Source organism: Mchenga conophoros, linkage group LG22, assembly GCF_057382185.1.
Source record: "Mchenga conophoros isolate Kocher_MC1m ecotype Shallow Benthic linkage group LG22, M_conophoros_male_GT1.1, whole genome shotgun sequence".
NCBI classification, from domain to species: domain Eukaryota; kingdom Metazoa; phylum Chordata; class Actinopteri; order Cichliformes; family Cichlidae; genus Mchenga; species Mchenga conophoros.
Window position 1 is genome coordinate 25,567,821 of NC_140546.1, and position 17,114 is coordinate 25,584,934.

The 17,114-nt window shown below is 45.5% G+C and overlaps 1 protein-coding gene across 3 annotated transcripts in view; it reads right to left on the bottom strand.

Annotated features, from left to right (window-relative positions):
* csmd2 (CUB and Sushi multiple domains 2) overlaps positions 1 to 17,114 on the bottom strand; it is a 288,003-nt gene that overhangs the window by 183,250 nt on the left and 87,639 nt on the right. For all 3 annotated transcript variants that reach the window (XM_085261294.1, XM_085261295.1, XM_085261293.1), the window contains 2 exons: positions 11,662 to 11,856; positions 2,716 to 2,923 (listed from right to left, as the gene is read on the bottom strand). In XM_085261294.1, the coding sequence (XP_085117420.1) occupies positions 2,716 to 2,923; positions 11,662 to 11,856 (403 nt within the window). The remainder of the gene's footprint in view (positions 1 to 2,715; positions 2,924 to 11,661; positions 11,857 to 17,114) is intronic.

The following is a 17,114-nucleotide window of genomic DNA, read 5'->3' on the forward strand; positions in this document are numbered from 1 at the left end:
TGCAATCGGATAGAGGGAGACCGACATCACCCACTCAAGAACAAGAAAGCGTTCTAGTCATTTGCAAATACCAGTAATTTATAGTGATATATTTCTTAAAGCCAATGGAAAGCAATACAAGATTGAAAAATGTAAAAAAAACAAACAAAAACAAGTATTCTCATATTAGCGACATGACCCTTTGGAGCTAAACTGTAAACCATAAGATCTGAAATACAGAAACAGCTTTTAAGCTTAGCAGCTGTGTACACACCAGTGTGATGAAATCAGAGAGCGTATTTGCATGATGAGGAAGAGAGAGAGATCATCAACCGTCAAGCCCCACTGAGTTGAAGGTTCACTGATCCATTCATTCACTGAGAGCAGAAAGGCTTTAGGTCAGCGTCATCAAACAGCCAAGCCTGACCTCTCTAATTGGCCACCAGCTGAGTTTTCAATCCTTGCACCCATCTCTCAACCTTACATCCACCCTCTTCTTCAAAGGTCCTGCCCTTCCTTTCACACGTCATCACTAGTGTCTGCTCATTCCTTTACTGCTGTACCATAGCATCCCTCTTTTGCCCTCACCAATCAGCCACAACATTAATAATAATCTTTGTCCTCTTCTTGGAGAGTTGTTGAGAAAGAAGCGTTGAGCTTCACACAAACACACGAGGTTACAACCCTCTTCTCAAATCATCCCTGAAAGAGTTTTTTTTGGCCAGGCACATTAAGGAAAACCACTGCCATGAGGATGCACAATGTTTAGGTTGGTGCCCAAGCTAAATTAAAATGAATTCCAAGACCAAAGGTTTACAAGCAGAACAACGCCCTGAGCATCACATCGCCTCCTACGGTTTATCTTCTTCTCATATTGTATCCTGCTGCTATCTTTTCCCTAAGTAAACCAGCACCCAGCTGCTCACATTATGTAGCAGAAAATGTAATTCATAAGACCGGGCCACATTCTTCCATAGTAATACTCGCTGTGATTCACTTCACTTTCTCCACATCCTTAGTACTCCCTGCTCACTACCTCGACACATTGGAGGTAAAGTGGGCTGATGAGTTTTTAAAAATGAGAAAAAATAGCCAAAACTTTTACAAATCAGTGGTACAGTATGTGGGTAACACTTAAGCTAGCGAAACAGGAGAAAAAAAGTGAAACAATAGATGCAAGCCAGCTTGTCTGCATCGTGTCCTCTGTCTCTTGTACTTCCTTTTCCTTCCAATGTGCATGATCAACTGTGACTTGCAGTATCCATCACTTGCCAAAGCCCTTCTGCCTCCTCTCTAGTGACTTACTCCCTTCTGCTCTTCCTTGTTCTTTAAGACAGCAAAGCCATGCTGCAGGTGCACTACCATAGACGCCACTGGCAACAACTGCCACAAAGATGACACAGCCAGTAGAGAACTGGGCGCTTCCCCATGACAACATAGAGCAAATCAAAGTCTAGGACAAGAAGCTGATGACATCGTAAAATATCCAAAAGAAGCACAGTCAGGCGGCGGTCTGTGGGAGCCCAGGAAGCGATCAGCTCTCCACTGGCCAAGCAAAGATTCAACGAGACTTTAATATCAGACTACTAGGCAGAATTTTTTCAGTTCTAAGACCGCTCAGAGTCAATCAAGTTCTTCTTGGGAAGTATTTTTGCTTAACTACTAAGCGAATGAGTGAAACCGACATGAGGTTTCCTGGGGCCTCTCACTCTGAGATGACTTCTCATATATTCTTTCTGAACCTGTTTCCCTTATCAACAGTCTTTTTTCCCTCCTCTCTGTCTCTCAGAGCCTGTGTCTCAAGTGTTAAATAGCTTGTCCTTTCCTGCCAACTGCCTGTGGCTCTAACTCCAAAGTCTTCTGTCTTTCTTTTTTTTTATCTGAGCTGTCTGTCTCCGACACGATCCTGAAACTAAACCTGCATTTTTATATTATATCCGAGACAAAGGCAGCATGGCAGATTTTCCTGATGCATAAAAATGCATCTACCTGTATTCAACCAATATATAAATATATATTTGTTTTTCAAGCTAAGCTTGGCTATGTGTGGTCTCGGAAGGCACAAAACGCCGGTGTGTATGTGTGAAAGAATATATCTGTTTGCAACAAATCTTTAAGCGGCAGTGAAAATATATTAAAGTGTAGCTGAAAGTGTGAATGCTTTAGCGTGCATGACCGTTTGTGCTCACGCGGGCTTCTCTCTGTTTCCGCGAGAATGGGGGTGAAACAACACTTTACGGCTGGCGGTGGTAATCGAGCTCTCTAATTACTTCCTGAGCTGAGAGAGTTGTCAGAGAGAGGAGGAGCTGCCACAGATGGTGAGAGACCCACGCTGACGCCAGGACATCCTATCTCTTCATCATTAGAGCCGAGCATGTGTGTTTGTGCGAGACTGAGTAATCGAGAGAATGAGTGCGAGCGTGTGACCATGATTGAGTGTTCAAATTACACTTTAGAACCAGAGACCATATGATATACCCAGGCTGAGTTTGTAATATAAAAGCTAGGTGCTGCCTATCAAACAAATTACTGTTATCGCCCTATTTCATTTTGAAGCTAGTACCAGCTATGATCCAGCTCCACCAGACCTACATACAGTAACACCGATCCACTTCCAACCATACTTCACCACACTCATTCGACCACCTGAAAAAAAAGCCTGCATGCCTGTGGTGCATTACCTCTCCCCCCTTCTCAGCTCTCTCCCCAGATAAATGCCGCAAGCTGACTACTCACCATTGCGAAGAACCTTCAGTGCCGCTGACCTCCAACAGGTCATAATCATCCTCCAGCTGAAAGTCAGAAAAAACCAGGGCAATGGTGTCTCCTGGCTCAGCCAGCACAGTCCAGGTGCAGTCGGCATTGTTGTTATATTCAGATGGGTAATTGGGAGTAGTTATCACCCCACTCTGGCCCCGCAGTGTCCCTCCACATCCGTCATCCGCTGCAGAGAGAAACAGAGTTGTGAAAGAATTAATATCAGAAGAAAAATCTTTGCAAAACAAAAATAATCACAGACACGTGAGTGTGAGGTGTACCGATCGCTGAATGTGTACAGAGGGGTTGCGCAGATAGATAATGGTGGTGGGGATTAACGTTGGTCGACGTGTTCGGCAACAACTCGTCACTCAAGGTGATTTTTATATAGTTTCTCTACGTTGGTAGTAAAATGATAGCATTATTATGAGGTTGATAATAAATGAAATCTGCCTTGGTATAGTGTCACACCACACCCTCACACCCACATATAACCAGTACTTGCAACACAAGTTTATTCAAGGACTTACATGACCTTTAGAGTTATTGTGTGTTTGTGTGTGTGTTCGGAACAGTTACTTTGATCCATCGTAATCATCAAATGATTAAAAACAGGAGGACATTTGTGACTGCTGATTTGATTTTTTAAATCAAAGCGTAATGTGACTGTGCGTGTGCAGGCACGTTCATTTATTTCGTCTCCTTAACTTTTTTTGTTTTTTCCCCACGGTTCTCCACTGTGTGTGGGAACCGCAATTGAAGAGTGCAGGAGTGACAGGTGAGATATTTTACACAGAAAGGGCAAAACAAATTGGCAAGAATCTGGTAAGGACAAAAATGCTTTGATCTCATACTCTTTTAGCTGTTCAGCTGATATCCATCCACTTATGTTAACTAAGCTAAATCTATCAGCTGTGAAAGTCAGCATCAAAATGTTACTTCATACTCCATCCATCCATCCATCTTCATCCGCTTATCCGAGGTCGGGTCGCGGGGGTAGCAGCCTAAGCAAAGAGGTCCAGACCTCCCTCTCCCCAGCCACCTCCTCCAGCTTGTCCGGGGGAATACCAAGGCGTTCCCAGGCCAGCCGAGAGATATAATCTCTCCAGCGTGTCCTGGGTCTGCCCCGGGGCCTCCTCCCGGTGGGACATGCCTGGAACACCTCGCCCAGGAGGCGCCCAGGGGGCATCCTTGCCAGATGCCCGAACCACCTCAGCTGGCTCCTTTCGATGTGGAGCAGCAGCTGCTCTACTCTAAGCCCCTCCCGGATGGCCGAACTTCTCACCCTATCTCTAAGGGAGAGGCCAGCCACCCTTCGGAGGAAGCTCATTTCCGCCGCTTGTATCCGCGATCTCGTTCTTTCGGTCACTACCCACAGCTCGTGGCCATAGGTGAGGGTAGGGACGTAGATCGACCGGTAAATTGAGAGCTTCGCTTTTACACTCAGCTCCCTCTTCACCACGACTGACCGGTGCAGCGTCCGCATTACTGCAGCCGCAGCCCCAATCCGTCTGTCGATCTCCAGCTCCCTTCTCCCATCACTCGCGAACAAGACCCCGAGATACTTGAACTCCTCCACTTGGGGCAGGAACTCATCCCCGACCCGGAGTGGGCACTCCACCCTTTTCCGGCTGAGAACCATGGCCTCAGATTTGGAGGTGCTGATCCTCATTCCCGCTGCGTTACACTCGGCTGCGAACCGCTCCAGTGCGAGCTGGAGGCCCTCACCCGATGAAGCCAACAGAACCACATCATCCGCAAAAATCAGAGATGAGATTCTGAGGCCACCAAAGCGAAAGCCCTCCGCCACTTGGCTGCGCCTAGAAATCCTGTCCATAAAAATTATGAACAGAACCGGAGACAAAGGGCAGCCTTGGCGGAGCCCATCACCCACCGGGAACGAGTCCGACTTATTGCCGGCAATGCGAACCAAGCTCTTGCAACGGTTGTATAGGGATTGAATGGCCCGTAGCAATGGGCCAGACACCCCATACTCGCGCAACACCTCCCACAGGACGCCCCGAGGGACACGGTCGAATGCCTTCTCCAGGTCCACAAAACACATGTAGACTGGTTGGGCAAACTCCCATGCACCCTCAAGTATCCTCGAGAGGACAAAGAGCTGGTCCAGTGTTCCGCGACCAGGACGAAAACCGCATTGTTCCTCCTGTATCCGAGGTTCGACTAGCGGACGAACCCTCCTCTCCAGCACCCTGGCATAGACTTTCCCGGGGAGGCTGAGGAGTGTGATCCCCCTGTAGTTGGAACACACCCTCCGGTCCCCCTTCTTGAAGATGGGGACCACCACCCCGGTCTGCCAGTCCACAGGTACTGCCCCTGATCTCCACGCAACATTGCAGAGACGTGTCAACCAAGACAGCCCTACAACGTCCAGAGCCTTCAGGAACTCGGGGCGGACCTCATCGACACCAGGGGCTCTGCCACCAAGGAGTTGTTTAACTGCCTCAGTGACCTCGCCCCCGGAAATCGGTGGGTCACACCCCTCATCCCCAGACTCTGCTTCCTCCCCGGAAGACGTGTCAGTGGGATTAAGGAGGTCCTCGAAGTATTCCTTCCACCGCCCGACAATTTTCTCAGTCGACGTCAACAGCGCTCCGCCAGCACTATACACAGTGCAGGTAGAGCACCGCTTTCCCCTCCTGAGACGCCTGACGGTTTGCCAGAATCTCTTCGAGGCAGTCCGAAAGTCTTTTTCCATGGCCTCTCCGAACTCCTCCCACATCCGAGTTTTTGCTTCAGCCACTGCCCGAGCCGCATTCCGCTTGGCCTGTCGATACCTGTCGGCTGCCTCCGGAGTCCCACAGGCTAACCAAGCCCGATAGGCCTCCTTCTTCAGCCTGGTGGCTCCCTTCACCTCTGGTGTCCACCATTTGGTTCGGGGATTACCACCACGGCAGGCACCAACCACCTTGCGGCCGCAGCTCAATGCAGCAGCTTCGGCAATGGAGACGCTGAACATGGTCCATTCGGACTCAATGTCCCCAGTCTCCCTCGGAATGCTGTTGAAGCTCTGCCGGAGGTGTGCGTTGAAGATCTCGCGGACTGGGGCCTCTGCTAGACGTTCCCAGCACACCCTCACTACGCGTTTAGGTGCACCAGGTCTGTCCAGCGTCCTCCCCCGCCACCTGATCCAACTCACCACCAGGTGGTGATCAGTTGACAGCTCAGCCCCTCTCTTTACCCGAGTGTCCAGAACATATGGTCGCAGGTCTGGTGATACGATTACAAAATCGATCATCGACCTACGGCCTAGAGCATCCTGGTGCCACGTGCACTTATGGACACTCTTATGTTCGAACAGGGTGTTCGTTATGGCCAAACTGTGATTAGCACAGAAGTCCAATAACAAAGCACCGCTCGGGTTCAGATCAGGGAGGCCGTTCCTCCCAATCACGCCCCTCCAGGTCTCGCTGTCGTTACCCACGTGAGCATTGAAGTCTCCCAGCAGGACAACAGAGTCTCCAGGTGGAGCACCTTCCAGCACCCCCCCCAGGGACTCTAAGAAGGCTGGGTACTCCGAACTGCCACTCGGCGCATAAGCGCAGATGACAGTCAGGACCCGTTCCCCGACCCCAAGGCGCAGGGAACAAACCCTCTCGTCCACCGGGAAAAACCCCAACGTACCGGCAGCAAGCCGAGGGGATATAAGAATACCCACCCCAGCCCGCCGCCTCTCACCAGGGGCAACTCCAGACTGAGACAGAGTCCAGCCCCTCTCCAGGAGACTGGTTCCAGAGCCCAGACAATGCGTAGAGGTGAGCCCAACTATATCTAGCCGGTACCTCTCAACCTCACGCACCAACTCAGGCTCCTTCCCCACCAGAGAGGTGACATTCCATGTCCCTATTGCCAGTCTTGGCAGCCGGGGGTCGGTCCGCCAGGGCCTCCGCTCCTGGCCGCCACCCGGCTCACAATGCACCCGACCCCTATGGCGCCTCCTGCGGGTGGTGGGCCTGCGGGAGGATGGGCCCATGTCTCCTCTTCGGGCTGTGCCCGGCCGGGCCCCATGGACTAAGGCCCGGCCACCAGACGCTCGCCCTCGGGCACCCTCCCCGGGCCTGGCTCCAGGGCGGGGCCCCGGTAACCCTATCCCGGGCAGGGTAAACTGTTCCCTCGATATTCTTTTCATGGGGGTCTTCTGAATCGCTCTTTGTCTGGTCCCTCACCCAGGACCAGTTTGCCATGGGAGACCCTACCAGGGGGCAAAAGCCCCCAGACAACATAGCCCCTGGGATCCCTGGGACACACAAACCCCTCCACCACGATAAGGTAGCGATTCAAGGAGGAGTTACTTCATACTGAAAGTGTGAAATAAACTCCTGGTTTGCATGTTTGTCTTTCATTCATGCCTTATTTTTTTGTGTTTGGGAACACACATTGTGCGTCATGGAGGGTGGATAGTACTACCCCAGGGGTGCATGTCAGCCTTCCATGCTGCCCACACCAATGCTATTGGTAATCAGAGATGCCACAAAGAGATATGAGGAGTCAGGAAACCCTAGTGTACAGACAACTGGCAAGCAGCTGGCGAGCGAGGTAAGTTAAACGCTAATAAACAAACTGCAGCTTAACTGCAGTCAAAGGTCACGTTTGACTGTTGAAGCTATCATAATAAAATTTGATGGGGTAGTTTCTGGCTTACACAAAATGAGTTCATATTGACAAAAATCCCTCTCAAACATGGTTAATGCCTTTTGAAAATGGACGCTATTTATATATTTTTATTCTCCTATCAGGGTCTTGGAAGCAAACTTTTCCAATGACAACAATTATATGATTTATTTCAACATCTTCCAAAATTATATTCTATAACTTTTTTAGTCCATTTCTTTGGAAAAGAACCTAGGCGGTACCGTAAACTTTCCACCTGTTAGGAATACATTTATAAGATATACAAGGTGAATATCATGTAAGAAGAGAACTTTTAATTAAGGATTTTCCAGTATACTGATTGATACAGGACTGCCAACAAATATGAATGCAATTACTGAAGAAAGGCTAATAGGACAAGAAAACATCAGCACACAGATGAAAACATCTGTAGATGTCTCAGTTTCCATGACACCAAACAAACAAACTATCTTGAAACTGTTTTGAGACCAGCATCATAAAACTGTTTCAATTCATTTTTTAAAAATTCCTACAATCAGTCGACCCCCTGTGAATGAGTGCTTGGCAACAGTAGGAAGGAAAAACTCCCTTTTAACAGGAAGAAACCTCCAGCTGAACAACACTCAAGGAGAGGCAGCCATCTGCCACAACCCATCAGAGGTGAGGTACACTGGGGGTTACTCACCACTTTTAACATAGAGAGTGAAAAGTGATAAGCCAAGAAACGCTCAGTGCGTGATGGAAAGCCCCCAGCAGCCTAATATATACCATAAGAACCACAAGTAAGCCTGCAGTCTGAGAGCAAAGTGTTCTGTCGGGGTGATATGGTGCTTTGGATAAAGTCTTCAATAAGATGGGGCTTGATTATTTAAGAACGATGATGTGAAGATTTTAAATTTGACTCTGGATTTAACACGGAACCACTGACCAGCAACAGATATGGCTTCCTAGCCTTATTTATTGCAATTTACAGTAACAATAATAATAATATTTTTTCCTCTTTTTTTACATTTTATTTATTTTTTGGCTACACATTATCTTTCTGCCGCAGGCTCAATTGCATATTTCCAAGCTCAGAAGCATGAAATTGTGTAGTGAGTTACAGCATATTGTTCCTTTGTCTGCAATTTTTGCCATAGGCCAGAGAGAAAGAAGTCATAGGATTTCAAAATGCCCTACAGTGCTCTTACAGTCGTCAGGAAGCGGGGAAAGCAGCATGATGCAACTTAATGCAACGTGGGGGGAAGTGATTAAATTCTGATTAATTCAGATTTGTGTTAATCAAAGCAACTCTTTCCCGCCTCAACGGTGCTTTAAGGAGATCATTAAATAATAACGCATGCATTTAAAATGTTGCCAGGTTAACTCCCCATGCCAGCTTCTGATATGTTCATTACAGCTGTGAACAATGCAGCATGTGACACTGCCTGAAATACAGCCTTCTTTCATTTATAGATCAGTTCACAAATCTGTGAACAGAGGGGACACGTCAAAAGAAGTTTTGAACGACACTTCCACAGTACTTGTGAAGGGTGTGTGTGTATGCGTGCATGTGTGAGTGTCTCTGAGGACATATCTGCATCACCGTGGAGTGGGATTCATTATATCGAGTGGCCAACTAGCTGTGTGTGGCGGTAAAGAAGGGAGGAGGAGATCAAAAGTGTCTGGCCCTGTCTATCATCCACTCTACCTGTCACCACCACACTCCCCCTGAGGGAGGGCAGGAGAGTGTACGGGCGAGTGGAAACCTGTGAGGTGTGAACCTCAATAGAAGGGAAACTACGACAGAAGGGGGAAAAGAAGGGGATGAAGAGGATGACAGGTGACATGCGAGGCTGGGTAAGGGAAAAGTGCAGGAGGAGAGTGGACGATGAAGAGAGAAGAGAGGCGCATGGCGGGAGGGGCGAGAGGTGATCGTTGCAGTTGGAGTGACAGGAAGTAGAATGCAGACAGAAAAAAGGATGAGGAAGTGCATTGATATTCCACACAGGACTGTTTCTTCACACTTGAAGGGAAGTCTCCGACTCCTCACTCTTGCCTTCACCTTGACTTTTCCCCGTCACTCTCTGAATTTTTGCAGTCGGCACCGGTCGATGCAAGCACTGTACGACAACGGAGCCAAAGCGGGTTGTACCCACAGAGTATATGAAGCCAAAGCCCGCTCCCCAAAAAACTTCTGAACCGTTCAGTATGTGAGGTGTGCAGAAACTTATTTAATTTTTTTCTTCAGTCAATTGTAGATGTCAGACTGCTTCCCACGGTTGAACAGTGCATTTTTCAGCCTGTCACTTAGGATGTCATGGTTCTCTATTAAATGTTAGGAGCTGCTTCGATTGCTCTGAGAGTCATGGCAAGATATAAGACATAAGCATGACTGATGCATGCAAGCTATAAAAACACATTAGTGTTTAATATGCATCCAGAAATCAATCCTTATATAAGACCAGCAGAAATCATGAAAGCTATATCTGGGACTTTCTAATTACATGTGACCGACTACAACTAAAAGTCAGAGTGTCTTTGCAATAAGCAGGATAATGGATGCGTACACACCAAACATAAAAAGTTGTGTCAGTGTGATGCTGCAGGTATGTGTACTGACATTTAGAACTTGTCAGAAGTAAGCTTATTTCTGGAAAGATATGCAGCAAAAAAAATAAAAAATAGCAAGAGAGATGAGGCATGGGTCTGAGCACAGAAAAGCTCAGAAAAGGGCGACAGTGGAGATGGAAAGGGTGTTAAAATCTGAATAAAAGACTGATGTTAAATCCTTTATAAGTGTACTCATATGATAAGCAATGACATTTCTCACAGCTAAAGAAAAAAACAAATTGGGCACAAGACAGGAAATGTAAAACATTATCTGTGTCATCAACGGCTGGCTTATCATCTTTGGCCCGACAGTGCTGGCACGTTGGTCCTCTCCTGCGTCCAGAATGGTGACTGTGCCAAAATGTTCTCTCTGCTCCCAAAGTACAGTGCAAGTTCTGCTCTAGCACATATGGGCAGGCTCTATAATTGGAGTGACATTAACAATACACTTATGCATTATGAAGGAGCACTCAGGTGTACACGTTGACTTTTATGTGGCACCAGGAGACCTCAATTAATCACAGGGGAAATTGCCAGTTTCAAAAACTTGTTGGCGTGTAATTTCTGCTGAAAAGGTGACATAATCACATCCTTGAGTGCTTGAGTGATTTTTTTTTCCCCCCAGGATGGAGCCTTGGTGGGAATGGGGTGAGGAGATTGACAAAGCTGAATTGGGGTCTAAACAGAAATTCTCTAGGAAGCAAACAGAAATGAAAGAGCGGACAAAGTTATCGTCAAGAAAATATAAATTACAAAGAACCGTGATTTTGAAATGCATGCAAAATAATCTCCCATTTTGATGTGGAGAAAAGGCATGTGCATGTGCCTGCGTGTGATAGGGAGGGTGGGGGGACTGTGCTGGCGCGTGGTGCCCAGCCATGTGTGCTCCTATGTGGGCTTCCTGACTCCCGGCATGGCTGCAGATGGCATAGAGTCTCAGCGGTCTGCTCAGCAGGCACACTGACACAAACCGTTGGCCACACGGACACAGTGACACACACACACACACACACACACACACACACACACACACACACACACACACACACACACACACACACAAGAAAGCAAATGAATATAGATGGTCAAGCAGTTTTCTAGGAATGAATCTTTTATTCAAAGACCAATCTTGTAAACTGAAGTATTATAGTGTCACTTTTGCCTACAGTGTAAGTATTTTCAAGAATCCTCATGTTGTGGCAGACAACATGCACTGGCAGGTGTCGCTGCCACAGGGATGCTTGCAGGGAAGGACAACTGGCACGAGCGCCTGACTGGGAGCTAACACATGAGGTCCTGCCATGGTAAATAAGATATCAGAATAACCACCGAAAACCAGTGTCAGGTCATGTAGAGGCATGTGTAAATATACTGTATGTCGGTGCATGTGGGCTGGAGAAGCTGGTTTATCCACCTGGTGGAGAAAAGACTAAATGAGTGAGACCGATTGCTCTTCATTCCAAAAACAAGGTCAGTTATTTTTTATAGCAACTAGTAGATATAACCAAAGCAGATTTCTTGTTTCTTTTTCTTCTTTCTTTTAAACAAAGAATGAACTTTTTTCCATAAAAATAAATGAAAGACCTCAAATATCTCTGAAGAGTTCACGCAAAAGCACTGAAAACAGATTCAATTAACATGTAAAAATTTAGCCAAAAGGTCTCTTATAACAGACGGCCTTCTGCTGAGCTTCCTACTTACCTCTGCAGTAAGGAAGGGGGAAATCCCAGGCAGCAGTACCAGCTGAAGTGGCAAGGCAGGACAGGGTGGTATGACCCTCTAGTACATGGCCCGGGCTGCAGCTGTAGCGGATCTTGTCCCCGATATTAAAAGTAGACCCCTGCTGGTGGCCGTTGAGTAGCTTTCCAGGATTACCACAAGTGTAGCTGGGCAAAGCTGTAGAAATAGAAGGGGGGGGAGAGAAAACTGACAGTAAACGAGGCGGGTTGTGGTAAAGTATGTGGCACTGCATCACGTTAGCACTGCCAAGGGCCAGAAAACGAGGGAAAGTCTGATGACAGATAACGACACACAGAGCCATCTGTTCATGGCAACATTTCTGACCCAAGCAGCAACATCTTTCCAAAACAAACAGATAAACAGATAAAATCGTATCTTCTGAGATGTGTGCACATAGTTAAATGTAGTAGCAGAGCTCCGACAGAAGTTGACATAGTCGAGAAATTCCAAATGCACTAAGTGCTGTTTTACCTATCAGGGTAGTCGCTTGAGCACGCTATGTTGACCATCACTGCTTGTGCAATCATGTAGGTGCATGCAAAGGAGCACGCTCACTATTGGTAGAACCTTGACTAATTATGTATTATTATGTAAATCAAGTTCAGAGGAAGTTCAGCCAATCTCGTGTCTGTGAGCTCATGTTATGTTCCAGTGAAAGACACAGTTTCCATGTACCTTAATGACTTACGCCTGAACAGCTAAGTCACACTGCTACAGTACTATATAGGAGTGCAGTGGATTAGAGCTTTGCTCTGCATTTCAGACAGTAAATCCTTAGAGTGTGAGCAAAAGGGCAATGACCAAACAAACATCATACACACACACACACACACACACGTACTCTGTGTCACCCAGCTTACTGTCCCGGTCACACACTCCCACACAGCGAGGGACCTGGCCAGAACATGTGCTGGACTTTGGATGAAGCTCAGTCCCTCAACAGGAACTGGGTTGAACTCCAGCGAGGACAGAATGGCTCCTACACAGAAACACAGCTCGCTGGCACCTCGCCATCGTGCTCAAACCACACTCAAGTTTTTTTTTATCCTATCTAATGTCTCCAGCTCTATAACGTATTACCAAAAAATAAATAAATAAAATATTTTTAGTCTTCTCTTACTGACTGCCCAAGAAAAAAGCATGTCTTAAGAAAATTTTGCCTTTTCTTTAATTAGAAAATGTTTGTCATTTGTTTAAATAACTAGCTCTTAACATTCATAAAGACGAGTGCATGACTGGCATGTTAAGATGCTTCTTGTGATCCTTTTCTTGGGAAAAAATATAATGCAATGATCTTTTTGTTGTGCTGCTTTGACACACAAGAAATGCTTTAAGTCAAACCCTAAAAGCCCCTTTTTATCTTTTTTTTCTTTTTCTTTCTTGTGATTGTTTGTTTTCATGTTTCAGGTTTCCTCACTCTAGTCTAAGCTAAAGACTTGCTTACAGCAAGGTCTAACAAGGACGGATCAATCATTTCACCCCATAGTGCATTCTACAGAGCTTGAGCTGTGGAATTAACTGGCTGGTAAATAAACTGCAAACAGTTTGTGTCCAGTCCACGCAGCAGACAAAAAACATGACCTCTACGAGTGCGATTTGAAATGTCTTTGTGTGTGTGCGAGCATACTCTGCTACTCCCAGGTGTGAAGCTAACGGAAAGAAAATGTTGTTAATGTAAGTAGCTTATTACAACTTTTAGTTAAGTTTTAAAATGTGTCACAAGCCACTTTATGTACCGGTATATTTTAACCTAAACTATAGTCTCTTGTTAACCTTAACCAAGTAGTTTTGTTGCACAGATGTAACAGCAAGCGAAAATAAAAGTAAAACTAAACTTAAAAATAGTCTCACACAAACCCCGGGCTCCTTCTCGAACAGCATGTGTGTTTTTGACACCGCCAACCTCGCCTTCCTCCTAATTTTATTCCTCATTTTAAGCTGAATACATTATACAGTAGTTCAAGTCAGGATTGCCTACAGCTGTTTTTTGCAAGTGCACTGCAGCTCTGAACTTTTCCAGACATTCCAAGTCAGACATTACACTGTTTAAAATGCATGCACCCTGGTTCTTGTGACGTCTGATACCCATGATTTGCGTCAATGTAAGATTATTGCAGTTATCTGTCCTGTACACCACAGCTACCGAGTGGGTGCCCTGCCCACTGCATGCTTTACTAAGCAGACACATTTTTCTAAAACCGCAGTGTTTCCAGTAGCTAGAAAGCGGCTGATGCAAACTGCACCCCGCTGTGTGCTAGACGTTGTCGGAACATTGTCTGAGAGACAACTTCAGACAGCTTTCCAACCGTATCCTCCTGACATTTTCAGGAGTTTATATGTGTAAACAGCTTACATGGGTTGATTCAGATGGTAAGAAAAAAAAATATGATTGCGAAGGTGGAACTCATATCTAAGTCATGGTTAGATACAAATTTTAACTGTCTGTGTTCATATTTGCAGGACTTAAAATCATAGCATGAGCAAGATTTCTTAAAGAAACACAATAAGGCATCTGCTTAAAGATATTCATTGTAAATTCCTGTGTTTAAAAATAGTTTCAAAACTTTGAAAACTAATAAAGGTTATTAACAGAATGTGAAGACACAGCCACTTTGTATGTATTGTGTTGAAAGGATATTAACTGAAGTCAAACTGGTCAGGCTGTGCCTTTATGCAATACCATTTGTACCACTAAGAGGTGGAGAAATAATCCTAAATTAAGTTCACATCAAGCGATAATGAGATAAAAAAAACAAACAAAAAAAAAACAGAAGGAGAGTCTGGGTTTGTCCAATTCTCATGAGAAGGCAGGAGCAGGAAGAATTTCAGTTTGAACTCTTGTTGGCAGAGGTGGGACCACACGTGAGGAGGCAGAGAAATCATTTCAGAGAGCCGATTGACCCGGAGAAGTGTCGAACTGTGTGAACTTTAAAAAAATGTAAAAAATTGGCAAATCTGTCCAGCAAAATTATGTGGCCAGTGCGAACGGCTGCCCTATTAAGATAGGATAAGTAGGTGAGTCTGATCCATAGTTGTAACATGCAAAATATTCACATGGGTTTTATGTGTCTGGTGTATAAAGGCCTTAACAGGTAAAACACTGCCCCTTGTGGTCAACGTTTGAATTAAACTCTGCACTGAATCTTTACATAAAGTATCTTCATGTTTAATTTTCATATTTGGAAGAAGGTATTTTTGACTGACAGAATAAAAATTACTTTCATTTGCAAATGTCAGAGAAAGTTAATACATTCCAGTATTTATACATTGGATCCGTAGATGCACAAATATACATAAAAGCACCAACACACTGTGTAAAGTGATTATGGAGCACAGGGCTGAATGGGTTGGTCTCACCATGTCAACCAGAATTCCCTGATTAAATGAGTCAGTATGTTTGCTATCTATGGATATGCCCTGGCTTTAACACTGTTAACCAACAGCAAAACATCTGAGCCAATTCCACACCCCTAACATTTCCCTATTCTTCTGAAGAGGGTTTTTAAGAGTAAAACCAGTAGTGACTCACAGCTGCACTTTGCACTTCTGGCTCCATCAGTGATTTCACAGCAGGTGTTTCCCATCATCTGTTGAAGGCAGAACACCTGCTCACACGCTAAAGATGCCCTACGCGACTTGCTGCTGATTTACCTTTTAAAATACCTGGTTAGTACTTTTGTACTCTCCCTCTGGCACAATCCACTACTCTAATGACAGGCTGACTTGTCAATTCCCAGCCTTTATTTTGACCAGCCGATGCTACCTTATTACAGCTTCCCTTCCAACATTACCACATTAGCATATACACAAGGACTCTGCTGGATTAGCATATTAGCTGCTGGGACTGACTTTTTTTAGTGCTGCAGTTTGGCCACAGGGGGCTCTGTTGCCAAGCAGGAAATGGTTTTGACCCTGTCATTAAACCATGTGAGTCTGAATCAAAGTCACTGTGAGTGTTTGATACTGAAGGCAAAGGATAGAGGAAGACAGAAACATGGAGTGATGCACAGGAACAGAGCTCATTCTTACAGCCGACAGTTTGACTTGAGTAAATAACAGCATCAACACTGGCTGCGTTCCATTTTAGATGTGCCAGTACTAGAGCCCTGATATTGTACATGTTGGCTTACCGGCATGCCTAAATGGAACGGAGCCATCGGTAATGTTATTAGTTACACCTGTGCTTTTCCTTCTTACAGTCAGAATGTCTGTGAGGTCTATTTTTAGACTGGGATGACAGATGCGTGAGAAAAAGACGGCATGAACACAGACTGGATGTGTACATTTGTGTGTCTGCAAAATAGTGACAGAGACAGAGAGATGAACCAGCTGGCTGATTTCACTGAATTAAAAATGACTGAGGGTGCAGCACTGTCAGAGTGGAGATGTGTTAAGTATGGGAATGCATGGACTCTAATACACATCCATGTGTGTCTCTGTGTGTCTGCACGTAATAATCCCATCACACTCTTCATTTCAGGTTATTAGTTTGGGCAGTAAATTAAGTCTAATAGTGCCATTACCCATGCAATCCCCAAACAGGGCTAGGCCTGGAGCGCAGATATAGCACATACATTTTTAACCTGCCGGTGAATCATCAATATTGCCTTTACTCCCACAATGTGAAGCAGTTACCAATGAGCAGCAGGATAGAAAAAGATGTATTTGCTTCGCACAAAGGAAGCGAAATGAAGTTTTTGTCTTGGCTTTGCTATTCTCCCTTTGGAATGCTCCAGAAAACAAAAATACAAGTTGAGCAAAAGTGACGCCTCTCTTTACATAACAGAAAAAAACTAGAATACCGAGGCAGCGGTGTATAAAGACAACCAGCATTTAAAAGCTCATTTATCACAGTCTGTTCCATTCATACCTGCAGGCTAAATCCTAAACATAGAAAGTAAGAAAATGGGAGAAGCTTGAGGGGGGGGGAAAGCAACATAACATTTTAAATATTTGTTCACTTTTTTCTCCTTTAACTTTACATGTTTTTATATATCTGAATTATTTTCCACACAATTTACAGCTTTCATAAGGAAATAAAGCAGGCCTTAGTAGTTCCTGTTTTCAAGAAGAGACATGCATTTCTTCCACCGAGTTTGGCTCATGTCGTTATATGGACTATTCCTTTCCAACTGGTTGCATCCCACCCAACAGCACCAGCCATTTGTTGTTCCTCATGGCAGGTCCATAAGTCACTTGGATGGGTGATTGTGACAAGGCCTGTCCCTGGAGCCCATGTGCTTTAAGCGCTTTCGCTGCAAGTGGTCGTCCTCATCCATCAGTGTAGCTAATTCTACAACACACAGCAGCTAGAAGTAGAAGCATGCGAACACGCCAAAGTGCACACAAACAATCAGCACAGGCACCTTGCCATCCATCGCATCATCCATCCCTCACATTCTTTTCATCACCTT